The following is a 25,429-nucleotide window of genomic DNA, read 5'->3' as shown; positions in this document are numbered from 1 at the left end:
AGACTACAGATACCATCTTGAAGTTTCAGTTACCAGCTTCACAGGAACAAAGGTAGAGCTTCTAGGTGTATGTAATCACCCCAGACCAAATCCTACAAGGTATTTAAATGGCTTGCCCTTTTCAAGAGGAGACCTTTGAAGAACTATTTATTTCTCAAAGAGACATATTCAGGATAATGTTCACAGCTACTACAAAACAGGTTCCCCTGGGAGTCTCCATTCCACGTCGCAGTGTGAATACCATTGCACTGTATGTTTTCAGGCCAGGAAGTGCAACCTCTTAATCTTTTCTTAAAAGCGAGGTTATAACTCTGTGAATCCCACGGGTTATGTCTTTTTAAGACTCTCCTCTCTTAAAATTTGAAAATGCCATGTCCTGGAAAGCTTTTAAAAATGAACTAGCAATTCTGGAGCTGAAACAGTGCGGCATACACAGGACGTATTTGGAGTCCAACAGGACTGTGGTGAGGGAACCGTGGATTGAGCTTTACCGTGTGGGCTGGAGTGTACCCTACACATTGGTGATGTAATATGAAGTCACTGGAAGCTAGATCTCTGTGAGGTCTCCTACATTTTTTTTTAGAAATTCAGCTGCCGTGTTTGTAACTCCACAGAGACATAAGGCTGCAACTGGTGCTAGACACCAGAAAAGGTTAATATGCTCACAAGAATCATCCAGTGCTTTTGCATTTATCTTTCTGTAGAGGCTGTTATTATAAAAGACTTCAGGGTTGGGATAACAGGTTGCATGCAGAAATGATGAGTGGTCATTCATTTCTTGCAGGTGTAGCTTGTTATAAAGATTCTCTGTGAGACGTCAGTCATGATGTTACCTCGGATGCCATAAGAGAGAAGGGTACTCAAAACCCAAGAAGCAAAGCAATACAATTGCAAGCAAAAACTTCTTACATCCAACAAAACAATATTTGCTTTGAAAGGGCTCATGAGTTTCCTGGAAGGGATGTGGATATGGAAATGTCATCCAGTTTCCTTCAAGAAACCAACATTCCCACCAGGCAAATGCAGCACTCCTCCTGCAGGGCGCCATGCCCAGCAGCAGGCCCCCTTCTCGTTCAGCTGTCTTGGCCCCATGCCCTAGCAAGCACTTTGCCATTCGCATGCACATACGGCAGGTGGGAGAGAAGAGTAGCCAGAGCCAAGAGAGAATTTAAAATACTTCAGTGGAGTGAAAAAGAGAAGTCGGAGGTTTGGTTTTTTGTCATGACTTTCAGTTTTTACTGTGGAAATGACAGCAGTGTTTTCAAATTGCATCCCAACAGTTCCCAGCCAGATGAATCTTAAACATTTTATTATTTCTAGAAGTAGAATAAGTTCAAAAGAAGACGACTGATGGTAGTTTTTGGAAAATACATGTTTTACTGATATAGTTTCTCCCCTGTTTCTTGATCCTAACAACTCTATGTAAACACCTTTTTAAGCAAAGTGAATGTTTGAAAATATGAACTCTGGTGTAAAAAAAGTTCTCTGAGCAGCTCTCAACAGGAAACAATTTGTTGCTTAGTTGTATTACCATGAGCCAGCAACCCTGATCTTGGATTAAAATCACACTATCATAGAATTTAGAAGAAAGAAGAGATTGTATCCCTCAAATTTGTTGCCCAAGTGGGTGAATTATAGAATTACAGCTTTGCCATATCAATAATAAAATTCCTCATTGCCCTTTTCTGAAAGGCTACTTTTATGTATTTTAAGTTTTGTGCATGGCTAGTACCTGCAGCACTGCATTCATATAGGCATATTAACAGTTGTCATACATTTATTTTTAGTACCAGGTGGAATAAAGCTTCCTCATCTAATTAGCCAAGCCTGAAGTGTAGGGTTCGTATATGAAGATGTTTAGCTTGGGCTGAATTTTCTTATTTTCAGAGGTGCTGGAGTCAAATATTACTTTAAGAACATTTCTATGTAAAATATTTTTCTCAAGCCTGCTAGAGAATCTTCATACAAAAGTTCAGTATATATTAGAAAATTGCTGTCTCTTTAATTCCACACCCAAATCCAAACCGTTTATATGAACTGTGTGTAAAACCTACAAATGTTAGGCTGAACTTCTGTTGTTTCCTGATTTCAGATTAATTTCCAATATTCTCATTGGGATATTTTGGCTTTCAGAGTCCCACCTGGAGGTTGGAATTACAATGGTTTCTAAAATCTAACTAAAAATGAAACAAACAATGAATACCACTTTTTTATAAACCTCAAAAAAGGTACTGTCTAAGCTTTTGTTAAAACTTCAGAGAAGCATATTGCTTTTTATCCTGTTCCTCTAAGAGAAATAAAGATTATATTACCTCAGGCCCTCATTGTTTATAATTTTGAACATATTGATCAGTTATAGCTATTAAGACGGAAGTAGCAAAGTTTCAAAGACAGGTAGAGGGATGCTACTGCTTCCCACAACATCAGCCACTCCATACACTCTTCCTCCCCGTCAAAGTTAAGGCATGAATTTTGTTTTTGTTAGACTCTGGGGAAACGACTTAGAGAACACCTGTGAGGAATGCTTCAGTTACTGAAAAAGCTTAAATTGGCATTTGCATGTTCGTCAGGCAGTAGGGAATTCTTCCATGCGATGCAGACTGTAAGAAAACATCCCTTCTGCTCACAGAACTGTTATTTTTTTCTGACTTAATTCTCCCTAGGGAAAATCTCTTATCACACCAGGAAACAAAAATCCATTTTAAATTTTAAGGTCATGGCACTAGGTAGGCCAGAAGAAAGAGACAAGAGGTAGAAATTTTTTTCCTTCAAAGTCAATAGTCTCATCAGCACAGCTTTATATTTAGGCAGTATGGTTAATTATAAAGCTACATAATTAAGAAGAGGTGGGTACCAAAGCTGTCAAACTCAGCAGGGGAATGTCTGATTTTGGTTGCTTTCATATTGACTTGCTTCAGAACATAATCTGAATTGTGGTGACTATTGCAATTATAAAATGATTCATCCTCCAGCACAGAATAGGCACTACCACATCTAATGACAAGCCAGCTGGGTCATCCTAGATCAACTGGCTGTTAAAAAGTTCAGCATCAACAGTCTCCATCATTACAAGACTCTGAAATAATGCTACCACGAGCAACAGGACTATGTTCTGACACAAACTGCCATGCCCCCTGTGGGAGGATACTGTGGTACCTTTCCTCTCTGGGGCACCGGTGGGATTTGCTCTTGGCACATAAAATGAACTAGTTCATGAGTTCAGAGAAATGTCATGTTTGCATATTCCAGTATTTGGAGGGTTGATCTTTTCCTCTTTCACTTTTCTTCTCTGACTTTACAGAGCCATAATGAGTTTTTAATATTTGCACTATTCACTAGTAATAAATTCTCTTGGTGAAATTCTCTGCTTTTCTTTTCAACAGAACTGAAGGATATCATATACTTCCTATACCTAGACTTGAAAGTCTATTTCTTTTTTTTTCCTGCAGTACTGCTACACCTAGTAATACAGGTTTGACAATTATTATTTTAAAAAATAAAAAATAATAATAGGAAAAAGTAATTTTTTTCCCCATATTCAGTAATATTCTTGCTTTTCCCAGGATGACAACCAACCATGAGAGTTATTTTAGAACTCTTATTGTATAGCTCAAATCCTTAGTGCTAGAGCAAATGTAGTGACAGTATGTTGTTACGAATTGCCCTTGTACAACCAAATTTAAGCTATTCAGTTCTGAGACGTTGCTGTTTCACCATATGATTTTGCAACTGGAGCAGTCTAATAGCTCTGTTCCAGAACAGCAGTTTGCTACAGTGATATAAGAAAGGAAATTTTGGTGAACTACAAGGGTGGTTGGAAGCATTCAAACTTGGTTTTTGTTTTTTGATTATTTTTTTTTTTTAGATAAATGTTACTGGATAACAGCAGAAAATAATCTAAGAAGTCACTAAAGGGTCTTTACTGACTATGTATTTTTGTATTTTACACAACTAGAGAAGGGATGTTAAGTAAGGTCAAATAGTAACTGCTATCTGTAATTTGAATGGACAGGGTATGAACTCATTTAGGGTTTTTGGAGAGGGGGAAGGGAAGAGAGTTGTTTGGGGTTTTTTAACCTATACACCCACAGAACAGAAGCAACCTGTATGACTGATTATTACCTACACAGTACAACTCTACTTCCTCTTCAAACTCATATTTTCAAGATTAAAAGAGAAGAAATGGTGCTACAATCAGCAAGAACACATTATTTACAATAATCAAGTTTTTTGATAATTTTCTCAGATCTTAGAACTATATACAAGAAAGAACAAATAGCAATTCACTGACTAGTTTCATGGTCATTTCTAGTCACTAGCATTAAGACACACAAAGGGTGTTGTGGTACTTTATTCATTAAATCTTGAAAAATATTTTTAAATTCTCTTATGTAGGGCATGATACAAGAAAGTATTATTACATAAATTTTATCCTGCAGCTTTTTAGCCTTCATTATGCAATCTTCTTGAGAGTAACAACTCACTTAATAGACTGTATCACTTTTTGAGATAAGTGGCATATTTATAGCTTCTATAATGTACATCAAAATGAGGACGATTATGCCTTGTTTAAAAAGGCAATGTTAAAACACACTATTTACAATTAAGAAGTTGTTTTAATGGCAAAAATGAGACAATGTTTGTGAAACATAAAATGATAATGACAAATATTTGAACATTGCTACTGTGCTTAACATTATGCTACTATATTCTTTGTGAGAATGTGTTGTTAACATTATAGGATGGTTTTATGGAATTGCAGATAACACAAACCTGAAAATATAAGTAGAACATTTTATAATCACTAGGTACTGCAGAGAGTTTTAGAAGTTTGTACACACTGTATACATTTTCATTTAACATCCTATTCTATTTTCTTTTTGTTTCTCCTGTGTTACTTGATACAAAAAAAAAAAAAAAAAAAAAGAAAAAGAAAAATCAAGCTTGCTGTGAAGGTCTGTTTAAACTTAGTGGTGTTACATTAATTTAATTTGCTTTTTACATGGAATATTTGGCTGGTTTTGAGTATTAGCTTCTATCAATTCTGCTTGACTTGGATACACTTGTTATGCAGACTTGTATGTTTAACTTCCACTCTGCCTTTTAATTATATCTATTCAAATATAGCGACAACCTCCCCCAACAAAACAGCATCTTAGAGAAGTAGGTTACTAAAAATGCTATGTAATGACATGAGATTGAGAAACGAGAAATTGCACTTGCAAACTGAAGGGATTTAACAGCATAACAGCCTTAGAGGCATATGTTTATTATTTAGGACATATATGTACCCCAGGCAAATCCAAACTTATTTCAAATTAACTTCCCTTACACTATACATATCATGAATATGAAGCTGCTATCATGTTCAAACATCCTTAAAGAATTTGTTTTTCTCCACCGAAGGAGCAGGAAGATGATGAGTAAGGTAAAACCAAGGGAAAAAAAAAAAGTGAAACATCAGGGAGGAAATCAACCATCAGTTACAGAAATTACCTTGTGACTCCACAGCTGAAATGCTAAAGTGCTCAGGAACCTGCCAATTTATCACAGGATTGCTTGAAGTTTAATTATTTAAATAGCATGTTAAAACATTTATTTATTAAATCAATAATTTAAGCATACTTATTCAGTATGAAGAAAACTCTTCTGAAAAAAAATGCTTAATATTCAGCGTTATTTTAATGCTAAAATAATTGTGAATATACATTGCTCTTTAACTACTAAGCCATTGTGTCTAATCCTTTTGAACTAAAGATATCTCACCACAATTCATTATAATTAGATCTAGCTCCAGTTGCAAAGAGTGGCATTACAGTGATTTTCTCTTGTGATATTGCAAGAGTTTCTGTGAAAATCAGAGAGTGGATGGAGTATGATGATTTCATTACCAAGCAGGAATTTGAAAAGGGAGTTGGGATGTTAGTATGCTTTGTGTCTCAAAGACTCATCAGTACTTAAGAAAATATATTCATAGGGGCATTAGAGGCATCATCAAAATTGTATGCTTATTTATTTGCAGTAAAGGCTTTAAGACAGAATCACTGTTAATTTGGTGATTTTATCATAAAATTAAAACCATTCAAAATTATGGTCTTTATTTTTCAATAATTTAAACTTCAAAAAAAAAAATCTAATTATTTTCTTGCTATTAAATGAACAAATATTATTTATAAAAACCACTGTTCTGTTATATCCACAAAACTATATTTATTACAAAACCAATGTTGCCTTTAACATCTGTGCTTTTGCAGTTACCCTGCATTAAGTTCAGTAGAAATGCTTGTAAGATTCCACATTATCCCTTATTCTCTGGTTACTTGTATATTAATCCTTTTTATCCTTACCTGACCTCACTAAACTGTAGCAAGCTGTGTTTTCAGATATGGCAAACCTTCAGAAAGAGAAAGTCAGAAAAACAGACTTGACCCCCAAGAGTCTTTGTTCAATTGGGAAGTCATGCTGGGGAGGGTTTAAAGAGGTTTCAGGCCCCAACAACCCTTTTCTTCAGGGACAGTCATGATTTCACTTTGTTGGGGTGACTGAGCTGACAATGAGTCTAGGAAAAACTGAAGAGTAAAAAGGACTGAATTACTGTCACTGGAATTTTAAGAAACCCTTTAACCCCTCTCAAAAGATAAAAAGTAATCATCAAAGAGCCTTTCAATTCTTTATATGATTAGTTAGAAGCAGGTGAACTTGAATGGCTAAACCTGAAGCTATACAGATACAAACCAGAACAGATTCTTTCAATCTGTAAGAATTTTAAACATATTGATTCCAAGGGAATAGTGGGTTTTTTTCCTGCCTATTAAATCATGAAGACCTAGTCCATTACTGTGAAAGAGACAGAAAAGCTAGGGAGGCTTTGTGTTCTGGATGCTTCTTTGCATTAACACCAAAGCGGCGATGGCCCTTCAGTCCTCAGTCACGGCTCCATCGCTGCTGCTGTGGCTTGGCAGTTCTCACTGCTTACTGTCAAGCTCTTTCCAAGGAGTCTTACAACATCTAACGACATTATTGAAATGTATTTCACATGGGTGCAACTACATTTGTCACATAAACTGGAAAGATCCTTTTTATTGTGGTCATAACTGAGCAGAAAACCAGGCCAAAACTAGCTATCAATTATATGTATACTTGGATCCACAGGCTGGATATGTCACTTGTGTTAAATTCCCTGCTCCTCAGCCTATGCTGTTAAGGTGGCATGGATTTTTCTATTTTTTTGCTGTCACAGGAATGGGTCCATAGTGATTTCAAAAAGAGCTACAAACCAGATGATGAACAGAAAGGATGAATAAAGAAAGTGGGAAGGCAACTGTGCAGATTTTCTCAGGTCTTTTGGGATGCTGCCAAGGGCTAAAGCAGCCAGTACAGAAGAGACCCAAACCCAGTTGACTCAAGTCCTTCTCAGCCATTTCAGGAGAGCCCTCCGTCCCTCTTGTCTTCAACTTGTCCAGTTTCTTGTCCAGTTTCTCAGGAAGCCTTCAGCTTGTCCCTGTCATTTTATCTGCTTCACAGGGATTATATAAGGATAAATGGTTCTAAGATGTTCTGATTTTGCAGTTCTAAAAAAGTTCATGTGCATAGATCCTGGATGTTGGCATGACATGTAGGAAGAAAAAAATCTTACTTACTGAATTAGTTAATTTATCCAGTCATGTGAATTCATCTATAAATACTCATTTATCACACAATTAACCAACTTTGATGAGAAAATAAGGAGTATAAACAGGTATGGGAGGGAGGGAATTGTACTACGTCTTTACTCTTTGAAGACATGAACTTGAAATGTAATTATTTTCAATTAACAAATTTTTCAACTGTTATACCTCTAGCAAATATTCATTAATTGCTATGGCTTGATGAATGACTGAACAGATCTGGATTATTTAAGAAAATTTTGTTATTCATATTTGATAAATTTTTATTATTCATTATACTTCAAAAAAATACACGAGTAGTTACCTTAGACTGGTTTTATCCTGACAGCAATATCAAGCTTTTGTAAACTACCAGCATAACAAAAATCCTCCTCCTGCTCACAGAATTGTCTGTAACCCTTCATACTTGTAGCATATGAAAGTTAAACAACTTGACTCCTCCTGTATTTTCTATCAAATAATGATATGTTTGGTACAGTAAGGTTAAACAGTGGTTCATGTGAATTAAAATAACGGACAGTTTAAATAAAACTTTTAAAAAAGGAATATTTATAAGCAAAAATATTTCCTTGTGCTTTCTGTCTGGACAGGTGACGAATACTTATATTAGGAGTAAAATCTTAAGGTATAACTATTAAGATATTTTAGGGTGATCTTAAGGATATTACCTTAGAGCTGAGGATTTCCTTTGAAGCAGCAAATATAAAAATAGGCTCTTCATTGCATTGTGTCTATCTACTGCTTTAAATGTTTTGCTCTCCTAGAGAGAGTATTTTTTAGCAAGTATGTTTAAAGTAATAATTTAATATAGGTTTACAAAAAACAAGGATATTGAGATAAATATCCTCCACAACCATAAAGAGAACAATAAAGATACACAGAACACATTAATAGTAGTCTGGGTTTTCTGACTTAAAGCTTATATCATCATTTACTCCTCTGCAAAGTGGATACAATGCATAAATTCTGTCAAAAGCAAAATGCAGGTACTAGTATCTCGTACTATTCACTAGATCAACATCTTCAGGCAGGGAATGTTTTCAGTTCTCAGAGGGATCTCCCTGACGATGCCAGATGCTATAATCAACCCATACCAGGACCTAGAGCCGTGTATGGAGCTGTCAGGGATTTCTAGGCACAGCGGCAATTCACCTATGGCCATTTTTTAATGTCAGGCCTATTTCCCAACACAGATCTTAAAATATGATATGCACCTGTCATATAATATTTTGACTTAATAAAGAAGCACAGAGAGAAGACTCCTGAGGTTTTTATGCACTATGAAACCTCTGGGGGCTGTATGCCTGCCAACAGTTCAATTCATTATGATACAGCATTAAAATAAAGTATAAAAGTCTGCAAATATGTCCTCTTCCACAAAATAATAGCCTTGACCACATTTTCCTGATAAAACAGAAACCAGACCCAGAACTATTTATGTGGTTTAATAGATGCATAGCAAGATAAATATTTAATAACCAGTTTGACACTGTTTCTCAATTATGAGCAATACACCGTCTCTGCTGCACAGCTCCGATTAGCTCTGTACAACACAGAACAGGAAGAAAATAAAAAGGAATTTACAGATATTGGCTCACCAGTCTCTGTGCAGCTTGTTGAATTGCTATTTATTGATTACTCTTATAATGCCTTTGTAGCTAATTAAAAATTCAGGATGGGCTCTGTGAATAAGCAGTAGACAATGTCTGGTCTAAAAAAGGAACTACCCAGTCACAGAAATGAACTGGGAATAACAGAAGCTCCATCTGTCCTGAATAAATACACATTCACAGACTGTTCTGCATAATACAGTATTTTTTACTTTCAAAAACACTGGAATAGTGAGTAGAAAACTAGAGTTTGTCTAGTAATTTTATGGAATTCATAGAAACTTACTGATGGAAAGAATTTAAAGATGTAAGCTGGTACTTTCCTCCTGGTCAGAGGTATGATTTCATAAACCCTCTGCTTTTAGGGTTTCTATAATCTCCCTAAGTATTATATGCCAGTGGTTATTGTTGTTATGGTTTTAAAACAGTATGTTTGGTTTATTCCTTTGATCACCAATTAAATATATTTTATTCCAGACCAGTTCTATACTTCCAAATATTTCCATAGGTCATGTTATCTAAACTTTTTACTTATTAAACTCTCCTGAACTCCCCTATCTTTCTTAAAATGTTGCACTTAAAAGTGAAATTGTTTTTTAATCAAGCAGAATGTAGCAACAATTTGACATCAGTTTTTTACAGAGTAGAACAGTGAATATTCCTCCCAAGCTCACACACAACACTCTGAGTAGTGCATTCCAGAAAAGGTGGTTTCCTTCAACAGTATCACATTCTCTGTTCTTGTGTGTTTGTGGACTACTCAGAGATTTTTTTGCACAACTACTGATCTTTTGATATTTGTGCATTTGATTATTTCCTTCCTACAATCTTTCAATCTTTATTAATGTAACTAAAAATTTTGGAATTTTCCTGTTCCCAAAGTGGACTGTGTTCCTGATTGGTGTCATCCACTTGTGCATTATATTATGATAATCTTACACTTCTGTATCACTTGTTGCATTGCAGTAACAATCAGACATATTAAAGCTTATCTTTCTCCTTAGTCAAGTCTGAGTTAAGAGAGTTCCCTAGAAAAACTTCCTTGAAGTCCCTTCTAAGCAATAGACACCTGTTCTTCTATAATGTGATTCTAGCTAAGTTCTATTTTCATTTTGACATCCAAAAAGTGAAGAACATCAGCATTTGCTGATATGATTCACAAATGGTGGACTTGATGGACTATTTTTGTCTCCTAAATTGTTTCTTATTTTTAATCCACAGTGAATATAAAAGGTCAGAAATTACATATAGAGTGTTTTTTAAAGCAAAAAATAAGAACTGACATTCAAGTTAAATGTATTGTTCAATATGAAATGAGAATATGGAGGATGGGAAAGTATGTCCTATGCTAGAGGAGTAATTTTTTGTTTTCTTCTCTTTATTATTGCTGCTTACTGTATGATACAACTTTTTATGCTGTCTGCTTTCTGCCCGCTACTTTCACATTTGTCCCATGTATAGACCACATGTCTAATAAATCACACACTCTTAAATAACTAAAGACATTGTAAGTATAGTACGAACCCTGAACATGTCAGTAAAGCAGCTGGCTTTACTATGCAACCTCAGCATTGGGTTTGAAGTAGGATTTTGTAACTCTGATGTTTTCTTTGTAAGGACTACTCATGGCAGCATCCATCCAAATTTCAGAAGTTGGTGAATTTTTATCCTCTAGACTTTTCCATTAGCTCATCCTTTTTTTATTGTAGAATCTCATTATCATTCGGTGGAAGGGGCCTTACACTGTGAGCAAAAAGGCCACAAGAGAAATGGTAGTTTCTTAATAAATGATGGAGGTATGCGCTGTTTTAGCAGTAATTATGGACGTACTTCAAAAATACAATAGATCATAAACCCATCTCAGTTTATAAGTGTTTGAGGTCAACTGTTTATATAACTCAGACAATATTATATCTTAACATTTACTTTACCACAAATAATCTAAACTAAAACCACTGGTGTTTTCAGAGCAGAGGATGTTGTGAAAGAAGGAAAAAAATATACAGATAATATATTATTTAATGTACAGACTTTTTAGTCATTTTAATGAAATGTTCATAGGGCAGCAGGTTGAGAGTTAACTTTTCTTAATAGTCCCCACTATCAATGGACAGTGGATTCCATTAGTTAAGTAATTTCTTATTGCTTGGTCTATGACTTTCAAAGAAAATTAGAGTGACATGTGAATGCTCAGTTTAGAGAGAAACAAGCTGACAACTCAGGATGAGTCACATCAGATAAGAGAAACAGGATGGTTTGTAATATTCCAGTTGCTTTTTTCTGCTGTTACTGGGATTTGCTAACTGATCAGGGACAGAATTCCAACATCTGGACCTTTCAGTTCATCTTACATTTCTGCAGCCCATGTAAAGGAGGAGCAGCAGATAAATGCGGTCACTTCAGCAAGCGCGTCAGACCTTATAAAGCTTACACTCAAACAGTCCTTGTCCTTCTTTGCCTGTAACAGCCCAGATCTCAAATGTTCAGCTATGACATGACAGAAAGAGGGGTAACGGAGTTTTTAATGACCAAGCCTCGGCCACCCTTTCTGATTCTCCTTCTGCTCCAGTCACCAAGCAAGCATTGCCCTCAAGGACTAGAATGTGTTAGTCACTGGGAGGCACGAAGCTGAAAAGAAGAGCTTGTTTTGAAATAGAGTAAATGCAGATATGGAAAGTTTATTCCAGTTTAAAATGCCTTAACTCTACTACCAGATTTCTTGTGTTCTGTAACTATTCAGTCTCATAGTCTCTAATTCCCCCTTCTTGTCTTTAGGTTTCTCTGTTTTCTGTAGTAATCTAAATTTCATTTTGGGGAAGAGTTCTTGGAAGTATAGTATAGTCCTATTTCCAACTTCTCATTAATCCTTCCATTGCCTCCTCTACTGTACCTCAGTTCGTATCCACACCAAAGCATTGGCAGTGGTACTGTCATTAGTTTGCACCTAATTCTATTATACACAGCACTGCAATTAGCTGCAGAAAGTCTCACGGGTATATGGGCATTTAAACATTTAACATGTACTCAGGCTGCACGTAGGTTGAAAATAAATCTATAAGTCTGAAATGTTTTTCTTTTCTGTTGGGAAAACTATTGATAATGTGTGCATGTAAGAGTAATTTTAGGTAGACTATGGGTCTGGCTGACAAGTATTAGGACTTAATGTAGTTCCCAGCATGCTAATAGTATACTTAGGGAAGCAATGAACACTCTTTAAGCTCCACCAGCTTTAGCAAAATATTTGTAGGAGATAGACCAGATTCCTAACAATCCCTATTTTGTTGTTTGGTTTGGGGGTTTTTTGTTTGGTTGGTTTTGTTTTGTTTTTTTTTGGTTTTTTCCCCATCTTCTATTTATTTAGATACTGCATCTAGATCGAAATAAAATCTAATTTTCTTGCATATCTATGGTCATAAAAACAAGAGGAGCAAGGAAAATCAAACATAAGATAACTGCAGCAGAAGAAATATATACATAGGACATTTTTCCAAGTTCTTGTACTCAGCAGGTCTTTGAAAGCAGCTCAGCAGGCTGAATAGCTTTCATGAGCATTTCTTTTCAGGAATCAAGTGATGACTAGAGTGAGTCTTTGCTGCTTTAAAGTGCATGCTAGATGCTACTTACTTTTTTAAAAGCAAATTAAAAGGGCTGTTGTGTGTCATCATATTAAAAGCTACAGATGCCACATTATGGTAGTACTCCAGGTGAGTACTATAAGCTCGAGTGGCTACCCCTTGAAAAAGTAAAGGTTTTCTTTGCATTGGAAAGTGTCTTTTTGCTTTCTGTGTTCTACTGTTTGTTTCCCAGTATGCACTTTCTTCACATCAGCAGAACATTAGAGAGTGCTTTTGATTCACTAGTGCAAGATGGGCAGAATCAGTGGTTATGAAGCTTGTAGCATGTTAAGATTTTATTACTTTCTATCTCTGGCCAAAAAAAAAAATAAAGAGAATGACTCAAGCAGAAAATGAAAGAAAAACAGCAAATAAAAACCCCTCAAATTAAGGCTGAAATAAATTTATTTTTCATCCTGGGCAGGATGAAACCTTAGACTGCACTTGAGTACACTGCTGCCTTCTCTGTTTTGCCTGTTGCAGGGGCAGTCTGAGGTGAGATGTACCACTGTTTGTATTTTTGCTTTGAGAGAATTCCACCACGTCATGTATAATGGTGGTTATTAGCAGCTATGGCTCTCACACATGCTGCTCTCTTGTCCTCTTTTGCACCTGTATTTTTATTTTCCTGGGAAAATGAGAAAGGTCAAGGCTTTCTTGAATAGCTGACTAAATATCTTCCTCAGCTAAAATGGCAGAAGATGCCATAAGGCAAATGTGGCTACAGCTCGGAGGCTTCATTCCATTTTTACCCTGCTCATAAGACTAAACATGTCATTGGTGCTTAATGTCTAGTGATTCAGGAGTTGGAACTTAAATTAATTCTCAACCTCTTTCTTTGCACTCCAGTGTAATGCACAGCAGGCTCCTCTCAACTCTAGTGTATCTCACTCTCCTTTTGAATATAACAGCAATGCTGACCTTTTAAAAGTAAAATGGATGGAGATATTGCTGAAGAATTAACACAGATGTCTGAATTTAAAACAATATATTTACCAGAAAAATGAAATAATGTAAAAGTCAAAAGCAATGTGAAAAGAAAAACTGCTTTCATTTCACTGTTCTTTTTGAAAGTAAGAAGCCAAAGACAAGGGATATCATGAACATACAAGAATATTAATATGCAATTCCTCTTTACCACCTTTTTTATATTCACTGATTTTCTTTCCACTGAGAAATAAAACAATATATATGTCTAGAAGAATGCATTTTCCTGCTTGGTTAGTAGGGTTAAAACTGCTATTTTTATTAAATGCTGGGTACTTTCTCATTTATCATTTTAAATTCCATTACTTGTTTCCAAGGAGATAGAAATGTGAAGGAAAATCATCAGAGAGACTGATTTGTAAGACTGTTCTCCTTAATAAGAGTTGGATGTGACCTGTCTTAATAAGGAAGAGAATAAACTTGGAGGTGCTGTACTAAAGAGTTTGGGCCTTCAAATTTAATTTCTGTACATTCTTACTTCTTGCTTCTGGAAGTTGGAACGGGATTGAAAAGTATTCACATCAGTATCAGATAATCAGTTAGTGGCTCATCTGTGCTGTTTCCTACACCCACCCCACCTAGTAGTGGCTTTCTTCTGACAGTTCTACATATTTCTTGGAGGACAAGAATGGACAGTAGATGACAACTTGTTTTTCTTTCTGTGAGTTCTTCTTCAGAAATACTACAGCCTGGATGGTTCCATAGGTATTTAAAAGCCCATAACTGTTCAGTGAAGTGCCAATACTAAGTTTTAAACAGAGATATCTTTCTTTCTTTCTGTTAATAAAATCCTAAATGAATCTGAAAGTAAACAGATCAGTTGTCTTACCTGAAGTAGTCTTCACCACCTCAGTTGTATTTCTTAATCCTGTAAAGGAGAACTGGTAAAGCCTCCAGGACCTGGTGTCCCCCACCTCCACTGAGCTGCGCTTCCACTGGTAAATGATCTCTTCTCTTGGGTAGCCATCTTATTGCAATGGAAAATACAGAATGCTTTGTTTCATAGTCATTGCTAGGTTTTTAGTGTACTTTGGGGAGTAAAAATATTATTTTCTATTTCTGGAAGAAACTGGAGAAGCATATTACAAGTAAATTATAGGTATGTTTTTCTCAAGTTACTTAGTGCCTTTTACTTAATGTCACATTTTATTTTATTATAAATTAAAATAGCACTTGAGATAAATTTTTCAAAAATTAGTTTTACACTTTTGTGGGGCCAATAGGATACAGTTTTGCTCATCTTTCAATTATGGCAAAAAGTCTGCGGCTGGACCTGGAATTCACACCTTGATCTGACTGCAAAATGCCAAACTCTTCACTTTGGCTATTGCAATAGTAAAACATCCCATGCACAGGGGAAGGTATCGGGCCATGAGACTTTGATACTGAAAGTAAACATTTCTACTGTTATGCTAAGATATAAGCATAAATTAATCACATAGGTCCCAGAACTTGTATCCTTTTTTATATAACATCCCTCAATTATATTTGTGAATGTATATGATACATGCACTTGCAAGTTCAAAATAAAACTTAAAACCACTGGACTATGTCTAGTTGAGTACTAAGAGTACTATGTCTAGTACTCTTGCTGACTCCAATATATATATATAAATTTATAATAAATTGTTCAGTGTGGGTCAGAAAAGAGATATTTCTAAGCATGTTACTTACAGCTTGAAAATTCCAGGGGGCAGGAATGGGCATCCATTGGGAAGTTGTGTAACTGTAGCTGACACTCAGCATCAATTGTCAGCCTGAGGAGAAAGAGATGGGGATATACAGAACGTACTTGAGAAGCTTATCCTGAAAGCTACATCTTACTAATACGGAACCTGACTATGAAATATGCAAATATATAATATATATAGAAAGCAAAAGTAAAGTATTAATAAGTATGTATTCATTTGGATATTCCAAGCATAGGAAGACATCATGGTTACTGATAAGCAGTGTTTCTTTTTTGGTTAAATGGGCCCTGATCGTTTACTTTCTGGACTGTGTAACAGAATGAGGTATTAAAGTTCTGTTCCTATGCATCTGAAATGGCAGCATTACTCATTTGCCATAAGCATTACTTATGGCAAATCCATAAGTAGATATACAGGTCATCTCATGACCAGTGACAAATCTCTGTGTCACAACATGCCATAATGCACTAGGGAAATGTATTTTATGTGACAGAAATTCTATTTCAGAAATGATGGATGGGAGTCCAGATTTAGACATCTGCATCCAAGACAACCATCTAGACTACCTTCATAGCTAGTGGGAAGGCACTCTGAGGATATACTTAATTTAATTCCAAAATAAGACATTTAAATCAGAGAAATGTACTGAAAGGTATTCCTCTCCACTGAATATCAGGAGAATCTTCATGATAACTCAGGTGGTGCAGGTGCTATAGATTAGGTAGATACGTACTTTTAGAAAGCCGAAATTTGATAAGAGGTATCTCTTGATATGCCTGCTAAAATATCTACCATTTTTCATTTGGTCCATTAATTGTTGCTAGCCCTGCCATGAGCTGCATGATACTTGGACTTAGAAAGGATTGAAGAGGTGAGGTGAGAGAGGGAAAAAGGAAAAGGAGAGGGAAAAAAAAAAAAAGTAGACTGATGTTTATTTATTCCATGAGTCTCTAGGAAAACTGTAGTTTTCTGATCTTTGCTGATTCCTGATGTCCAAATGAGCAATTCTTTGAGCTGGGGTTGACCTCTGACTCCTGCATGTAAGTGCTGCATGTATGTAACTCCCTGAGTCTCACACTGTGGGATGCAGAGGGATGCTGTGACCACTAGCCACCAAATTAATGAAGTCAAAAGGAAACTTTTCTGCATTAAGGATATAGGAATAAATCTAATCTCATTCGAAACTAAGGGAAGTTCTGTTTGTGACACAGAAGGAGAGGTCATTCTTTCTCTTCTCATTTCCATCACCTTCAGATTCAAGATAAATCATAATATGGATCAAAAAAAAGATTAAGTTCTTTCTTCAATATTGCCTTTTCTCTGGTGAATACATTTAACACTGTTTGAATTTGGGATAGGCTCAGATATACTGCTGGGTTTTATTTGTTTTCTCTTGTGGAAGTGAGTAGATTTCATTCCCTAGAACAAAGCACAATCCAGGGTTTGAACATCTCCAAGCATGGAGTTTTCTGGGCAACCTGTTCCACTGTTTAACCATTCTCACAGTAAAAAAGTATCTTCTTATCTTTAAACAGAATTTCCTGTACTTCAGCCTGTGCCCATTGCCTCCTGTCCTATCACTGGATACCACTGAGAAGACTATGTCTATGCCTTCTTTACCCCTTCCATCCCCTGCCTTCTTTACCCCCACCCACATTACACACATAGATAAGATCCTCTGAGCCTTCTCTTCTCTGGGCTGAAGTCGCAGCTCCCTCAACCTCTCTCCACATATTAGATGCTCCCAGCCCTTCAGCATCTTAGTGGGCCTTCATAGCACTTGCTTCAGTAGGCTCATATCGCTCTTGTACTGGGTAGCCTAGCACTGGACCCAGCACTCCAGATGTGTCTCACTAGTATTGGGCAGAGGAGAAGGATCATGTCCATCAATCTGCTGGCAACAGGCTTACTAATGCAGTCCAGAATGTTTGCCTTTGCTTCAGGGGCACTTTGCTGGCTCATGATGAATGTCCACCAGGATCCCCAGGTGTGAGAGGTATGACACCAGATCTTTTTCTGCAAGGTGCTTTTCAACTGGTCGGCCCCCACCCTGTACTGCTGCATGGGCTTATTCCTCCCCTGGTTCAGGATGACGTTTTCCTTTGTTGAACTCCATGACATACCTCTTGGCCCATTTCTCAGGCATGTTGAAGTCCATCTGAGTGGCAGCGCAACCCTATGATATATTCGTAACTCCTCCCAGTTTTATATTCTCTGCAGACATGCTGAGGGTGCACTCTGTCCTATTATCCAAGTTATTAATAAAGATGTAAAGATGTTGAACTGTTTTGGCCTAGTTCCTGGGGAATACATCACTAGTGACTGCTTTCCAGTTGCCTTTCATGCCACTGATGCTAACCCTTTGAGCCTGGCAGTTAAGGCATATTCAGTCCACCTCAGTGTCCGCTTATTTAGCCCATACCTGATCCTCCTCTGCCAAAGGTAAGTCTTCATTGTTCCACTTTCCTACAGGTCTCATGCACTTGGGATTGCTGAAAGCAGCATTTTACCAGTAAAGACTGAGGCACAGAAGGCACTGTGTACACTGGCCTTTTTGGTGTGCCTTCTGACAAGGTCCCCATTCCCATTCATTGGCACACCTACATTTTCCCTAGTCTTCCTTTTACCTAGGATGTATCTGTAGAAACCCTTCTTGCTTTCATGTCCATAGTCAGATTTGAATCCAGATGAACTTTTCTCACCCTGTCTCTGAGTGCTCAGACAGCACCTCTGTATTACTGCCGGGTCACCTGTCTCTGCCTCCACCTCTAGTACAATTTCTTTTCACATTTGAGTTTTGTCAGGAGCTTTGTGCTGATCCATGCAGCCTGCCAGCTAAATTTGCTTGATTTCCTGCTGGTCAGGATGGACTGTTCTTGAGCTTGGGGGGAGGTGACCGAGAAAATCAACCAGCTCTTCCAGAGCCCTCTTATTCTGAGGACAGAAATCCATATCTGTGATGATGCTATCACACTTCACTTCTGGATTAATCCAGGTTGAATCCTTACTGGTGCTTGCTGTGACTCACTAGAACAACTAAGTACACATTAATAACAGATGACTGTTTTTAAATTCTATCAGTCATATCTCTTTCTAATGAGAGAAACTGAAGGGTTTGAAGAGAAAGGTAACAAAATCCAGAGTGGCATAGCTAAGTCCAAATTTAACATTTCAGAAGTTAGGATCTTCTAGGATCTTCTTTATCAGACTGACTTTGATTTGCACTTTTCAATTTTGATTATTCTCTTATCTCTTCTGATGATGCAATGTGTAATTAAAGTAACTATAAAATAAAACTCCTTTTTGTAATTGACAGTTGCAACATTGAAAGGTTGTCTTAACCAAAGTTAAAATAAAAAAATTAAAAGTATACTCATTAAAATTATTTCTGCCACCCAATAAAACAAAAGCAGAAAAAACACTGAAAAAAATGCAGTCTAAACCTCAGATGGTCTTATATCTAACATCTTTGATGCTGTACTCTCATTCTGAATTATAAATTCTCTTGAACAAATACTGTCTTTATCTACATATTACATAGAACCACGTATTATACCCCATGTAAGAAAAAGAAGAATGCACTTAGGATTTTCCCATCTGGAAGTATCTTATGGTCACTGGAAATACGATATTTGAGTTGTCATATATTGCATATGTTACACTTAAATGTAGGCATATGCATAACTTAATTATTGAAAAGACAGTTTTTAAAGGCAATCTGTCTTGAAAGAAAAGCTGTGCACGTGACTGAGAAATCTGAAGATGAGCATATCAAGTTCAGATTCATGAAAATTTTAGTGGAACAGGGCATGTTCGTTGGAGTAAACGTAAATGACCAATGCTGAAATTATAATCCTTATTTTCAAAAGATATTTGAGGAATGAAATGCTCTTGCAGGGTGGAGCCACATCTAGTTAAATGGTAATCGATTCAGAATAAGGGGCCTTTGATGTATATAATACCTCCTTTTATACCATCTACTTAATTCAAGGATATTTTGAATTCATCAGTTTAACCCAATAAAAAGGACAAACTAGTAGCAAACAATAAAACATATGTGAAAATAAAGATGAATTACTATAACAATGTTTATATTGATTTTAGTATATGAAAGTGAGTATTGTGGAGCAAGACAGTACAATCTATAGGAAGAAATAAAAATCTTTACTGTGCCATTATAAAATAAATAGCATGCAAGTAATATCTTCTAAACATTTTCCTTTTTCAGAGTTGTATGCGTAAGTAAATAGGAAAACCCAGTGTTTTTTTCTTCAGATTAATGTCAAATGACCTGAATTCACAGAACCTTTCTCTTTGGCTTTCCCTAGAGAAACTGAAATTAAAGTCAGGTATAAATACCTCAATGTGTACAACACTCTGCCGTCATTCCAGATCCTGAGCATCCTATTAGGAGTTGTTATCCAATGAGCATCAGCTTTCTTGGAATTTCGGAAAAAAGTATCTGGTATCCAGATCTTCCCAACCATGTTGCTGTTTAATCTGAGCACTTTTATAGTGCTGTTGAACTTCAGACGTCTGTCATACCACGTTTGGGCGAAAAATATATCAATTGTATATTCCTGTTGTGTTAACCAGAAATACTGATGAAAACATAGCACTCAGCATTTGACATAACTCCTGATATGCTTTCCTTAATTTCATATGAAAAAAATGTCAACTACAGAAGATGATACTGGAACTGATAAAAACATTTTTTTTGTCAATTTTTGAGGGCATGGTTAAAAAAAAAATTCTGTTACTTTCACACTGAAAAGTAAAACTAAGATGCAATTGAGTGGTATATGCACCTTTCTAATTCTGTGTCCCTACACCTCAACCCACACCTGAACAGATCAGAGAACAATTACTTATTCCTCTGGATCTAGGACCGGAAAAATTTGAACTGACTTGGCTGTTTTAATTGTCTGTGCCCCCCAGTTAATATCAGAAGTTGTGAGCCCTCACTTTCCCTGGCACCACTGGGCAGCCAGAAGCTGCAAAGAGAATTACAGGATGGAAAAGAGCAATCTGAGATTTCTTTCTGCACATGAAAACTACAAGAGCGAAGTAGACATTGTGGTAAGGCTACACCACTTTCCCTCACCTGTACAAAGATATAATTACATTTTTCTGGAGGAACTTTGAAAATAGGAGAGGAGAGAGGATCTAGGCTTTTTTTCCTTTTCTGTACTGGTGGCAAGAGTGGTAGTATCACTGGTGAATGGTTTTCCTAATTTTGTAGCAATCTGGAAGCTCAGTATTACATGTTAAACTGTCACAAAGCACTTGAAAGTCAAGCACATAAAAGTGTGAGGATATGTTAAAACTACTATTAATACATTTTCTTCAGCAGAGAGTTCAGTTTCCCTGTCTTGTAGAGATTCACATAGTCCTCACATCCATAATAATAATAATAATAATAATAATAATAATAATAATAATGAGATTTTAAAATTAATATAGGTATAGCACAACATTAAAACTAATGGAAGCTTTGTAATGTCAAAAATGATGGGGGCTTTGTAACAATGTGAACATTGTAGAAAAACTGGCAATCATTTACTTACCATATTGATAGCATTCACAGGCCCAATGCTATTTACATACATGTCAGTGTGAATTACTGTCGGTTTAACTGTAAGAGAAACAAGAATCAGTAACAGGAGTGAAGGTCAAAATCAACTACATGAAATTCAAACACAAGCAAAAATTATAATACCTCTCTTGTATGACTATGGTTGCCTCACATTTAAATGTGCATATACAATAAATATAAATTTGCAACGATGTCTCCAGTCTGAAATTAGCTGGAGACACTCTGAGACCAACTCTTACATCAGTTATTCTATCAGAACAAATCACTATGAGAACAAATACTGAAACCAGTATTGTTACCTTAGAGTGAGTCATATCTGACTGAGAGTATGTGTATTTTGTGTCAGGGCACAGCAGCATATCTGTCAAAACACTATCAACGAAAGCAAACTTATTCTTCTTGTGATGTCTTGCATCACTCTCTTTACATTAGGATGCCGACTGCAACATGACTGCTGCTGCCTGCAGACATGGCCGTAGGTAACAATTCACAAGCCCAAAGCCAAAAAATAATACTCAAGGCTCTAAAGCAGGAATGAAAAACAGTTGTTAGACTAATTTATTTTGCAATTACTCTATTGTAGCTTTATTAATATTATACACCTTGACTAAAACCTGATTTTTTTTTTTCCCAGATGCTTTTGTGAATGCTTAATTTTTTTCTGTTCTCTAAAGTTTTGGATTGGAAGAATTAAGACAAATTCCTCTGCTACATTACACTATATACATACAGGGAAGGTTAAATACTCATGTTATCCCTCACTGTGAAAAATTCCTTAGTTTATAAGCCTCTATAAACTTGATAGACAACAGCTTCCTTCATTAACCTTGCTGCTCTCTGCTTTCTTCTGCCTGCCTCATCCATGAATTCTCTTTTTTTTCTATAATCTCACTACTGCTGTATCCTCTTCTACAAAGGTACTGTCTGTTCTGTGCGCACATGGGCCTTTGCAAACTGACTCGCAGCAGCTTAGGGAGATCTATCGCTTTGAGCTCCCTCAGGAATCAGTGGAGGGGAAGGCTCCTGTAAAAGGGGATTCAGTCAAATAAGACTTCTGTTACGAGTCCCAGCTTGAGTCTATATACTTAATACTGTCTGTTGGGGAATCTAGGGAGGTTGGCCTTACATGACTGCAGTTATTTTTTGTGAACCTCTTCCTCTGTGCCCCAGTCACTTCTGGCCCTGCTGTGCGAGTGAGGGCCCATACCGCATCAGTCAATGCAGACCTGCTGCTGTCAGAGGCTCGGTCTGTGTCCATCACGTCACACAAGGATCACACTTCATTATCCTCATTTTGGCCTTCCTTTCCAATGTGTTATTTATGATTCTCTAACACCCTCACTTAGATATACAAGAAAGATAAGAACTTGCTTTTTTGTTTCCCAGAAGTCAAATTCCACACTTCCTGTGCAGGTGCATCATTACAAGCAGCCTGATTCAGCAAATCACAACAATCTTCTTAGATCTCTCAGAACAGATTTAGTAATCTTAATTTATGTCAGCTTCCAAAATCATGACTACTTTTCATGCCACTGGTATTTTACTACATTGTTTTCATAAATTACTTTGAATGGATTCTGCTTCCTGTGTATATGTGGTATGAAAATGCTTTATTTTCACTGCTTAATCAAAAATGGTCTAAAAACATACCTCCTATGTCAGGTCTCAACTTGTTGTCATATCCTTCCAACAAGCCATTTAAAATAAGAGTGACATCACTCTCATGGACTTTAGGAGTCAAAACCCAAGTCTTATTCGAAGTGTAATCTTCATAATCATCATCTCCCTTTTGGGTGGAACTGTTAAAGAAATAAAAATGAAGAAATGGAAAGCCTCAAAAAATATTAATTTGTAAGCAACCTCTTCAGAGACAATACACACATAATTCAGGTTTTAATAGTACTGTACAAAGCACTGAAAAATTGCCTGCTTTATAAGAGGACACTCACAGTAAAGATGTCACATAACGGCTGAGGTTACAGTTCACTTTAGCAATATTTCCATTTAGTACAGTTGAGATCATACTCTGCCTATTTGAAGGAACATCAGTGCTTATCACCTTTGGCATGCCTATTTTTTCTCTGACTGACTCAGGTGGGACCTGTTATGAAACAAATCTAATTGTCGCTGAGCTTATGCAACTCTCCAACTCTATCACTTAGTATGTACACAGGGTTGTTGCGTTATTTCTCTTTCAGAGAACAATTTGATGCAACACATTACTGACAAGACCAATAATGAGATTCATTCAAACAAACTGTCACACAGCTTTTCTCCACTCTGATGAACTTGAGCTTATTGTGCATTTGGAAAGTTCAGCACAAATTTTTGCCAGTTGTTTTCATTTTCACTTCTGCTAACTAGAACCCAAAGAGGATAAAAAGTCTGTCTACCATTTTTTCTGCTACTGAGCAGTATGACAGCAGATCTAGTAAAATTCAACCAGCTTAGCACAGTAAAAAGGGCAAATTAGGAATCAGAAATGTGTAGACTAGCCTCAGTGGATGTTTTGTTTTCTTCAAATCTGTGCCTCCAGTTCCAGAGGAGAACATAGAAACTACTTTAGAATATGATATCATCAGATATTTTCATTTCAGAATGTCAGTGCTTATCAGCTGAATGGTGCTAGGCAACTGTAAATTTTTCCATAATATGCCAGTGCCCTTCTTTCCTGACCTGCTTCTGTGACAAAGTTTGAGCACCGCTGGATATGAAAAATCTTAATGAAACTATAAATATCTTAAGCTTAGTGGGTGGAGTTTGGATACGAATGGGTCAAAAGCAGAAAATTTCATTATTTTCCCATTTCAGCCAGAATCTGTACAGAAGTAGGAAAGAACAGAGACAAGTAGATTCTCACAGGGGCTGGAACTCGTGCTTGGTACGCAAGATTGAAAGCAGTCACAGCTGACCATGGACATGGGTGCAATAGTAAATGGATGACTAGTCCCGGAGTCTCAGAGAGCACATTTTTGCTCAGATCAGGTCTTGCCCACTTCTCCCTACAGTGCTACCCTGCTGTGCCCTGCTTATACCTACCAAGAGCGGATGGCCTGGATGCTTTCACATGTTGGGCATTTGGGAGCTATAAGCCAACTGCACAAATACAACTTAACTATGAAAGAGGTTTTAGCTTCTTTCTTCCCCATGGGCACAGCCTAACAGGAAAGAGCCACAGCACATCTGTGCCTCTCCGTGTAACACTGTTTCCCAGAAGGTCCTGAAAGTACAGCGAAATGTGAAGCTGCTTGAGCCTGTGCATAGGGCTGTAGTAACTAGGAATGCATAGCATGCACGAGAGAGCCTGGCTTGCATTACACTGAATTGAGCTTGGAAGATGCCAGTGAAGCTAAGCTAATCTGTGCCTTCACTTGGTGTACTGAGTGCCACTGACTGCAGCCTCCAGGCACCACCTAACCCACCCTGTGCCAACCACACGCATCTGGGAGCTTCAGCATCCCTGATCAAGAACAGGCAATCCAACCTCCTGCCTCTGGCTACACAGGCCTGAACCTGTAGTGTTTTGCTGGCAGTCAAGAATGGAGTTTTAATTGGCAGTGTGCTATATAGTGTTCTACTGGTACTGACAAACAGGCCAGGATAATTAAATCGATGGGGGAAATTTGTTTATTCAGCTGTCTGGAGTTCAAAGATCTAATTGTAATTCAAAGGAACATAACTGAAGTGAGGTTCTCCCTCCCAGAGGAAAGGAAATCCTTCTAAATAAAGTCTTTGCAAACAGAAGGCACTAGTTTATATGTTTTCAGTCTGTGCAAAGTGACTGAAAAAAACCTAACTTTATATATAAAAAGCCATACTCCTGTTTTATAACCAATTAAATATCCATTCTCGAAAAAGAATATTTTTTCTGAATGGAAAACTTAAATCAGATACATTCTTTCACAAAGATAATGTGTTCCTAATACTAATGTGATGAGAAAGCTTCAAAAGTCAAACAGCTAGTTAGCAGAGTCTTGACAGTGATGAAAAAGTATGTTTGTCCAGGACTTGTCTCAAATCTAGAACAATGTTATTGAACAGCAGCCCACAGTGACTAAAACTTCCATTTCCTCTTGGTAATTATTTGTAGGAAAGAAATAGCTGTTTGTTGGCTCATCTGCCATTTCAAGCCATTTTGGCATTCTAAATCTCAAAAAACTGCAAATGCTTTATGAGATAAGTATGAGAGAGAGGAGAGGGAACACAGCCCATGGAACTAGGGAAAAAGACTACTGAATTCCAGCTTTTATATGAATTCCAAGTA

At 36.8% G+C, this 25,429-nt stretch overlaps 1 protein-coding gene across 3 annotated transcripts in view; it reads right to left on the bottom strand.

Annotated features, from left to right (window-relative positions):
- GABRG2 (gamma-aminobutyric acid type A receptor gamma2 subunit) overlaps positions 1–25,429 on the bottom strand; it is a 72,564-nt gene that overhangs the window by 24,622 nt on the left and 22,513 nt on the right. For all 3 annotated transcript variants that reach the window (XM_026858132.1, XM_026858130.1, XM_026858129.1), the window contains exons 2-6: positions 22,816–22,964; positions 21,137–21,204; positions 19,929–20,149; positions 15,553–15,635; positions 14,708–14,845 (exon numbers count right to left, since the gene is read on the bottom strand). In XM_026858132.1, coding sequence (XP_026713933.1) covers positions 14,708–14,845; positions 15,553–15,635; positions 19,929–20,149; positions 21,137–21,204; positions 22,816–22,964 — 659 coding nt within the window. The remainder of the gene's footprint in view (positions 1–14,707; positions 14,846–15,552; positions 15,636–19,928; positions 20,150–21,136; positions 21,205–22,815; positions 22,965–25,429) is intronic.

The sequence above is a fragment of the Athene cunicularia genome, assembly GCF_003259725.1.
Source record: "Athene cunicularia isolate RWA chromosome 13 unlocalized genomic scaffold, athCun1 chr13_part1, whole genome shotgun sequence".
Classification (NCBI taxonomy): Eukaryota; Metazoa; Chordata; class Aves; order Strigiformes; family Strigidae; genus Athene; species Athene cunicularia.
This window is presented reverse-complemented; position numbering and strand designations above follow the sequence as displayed.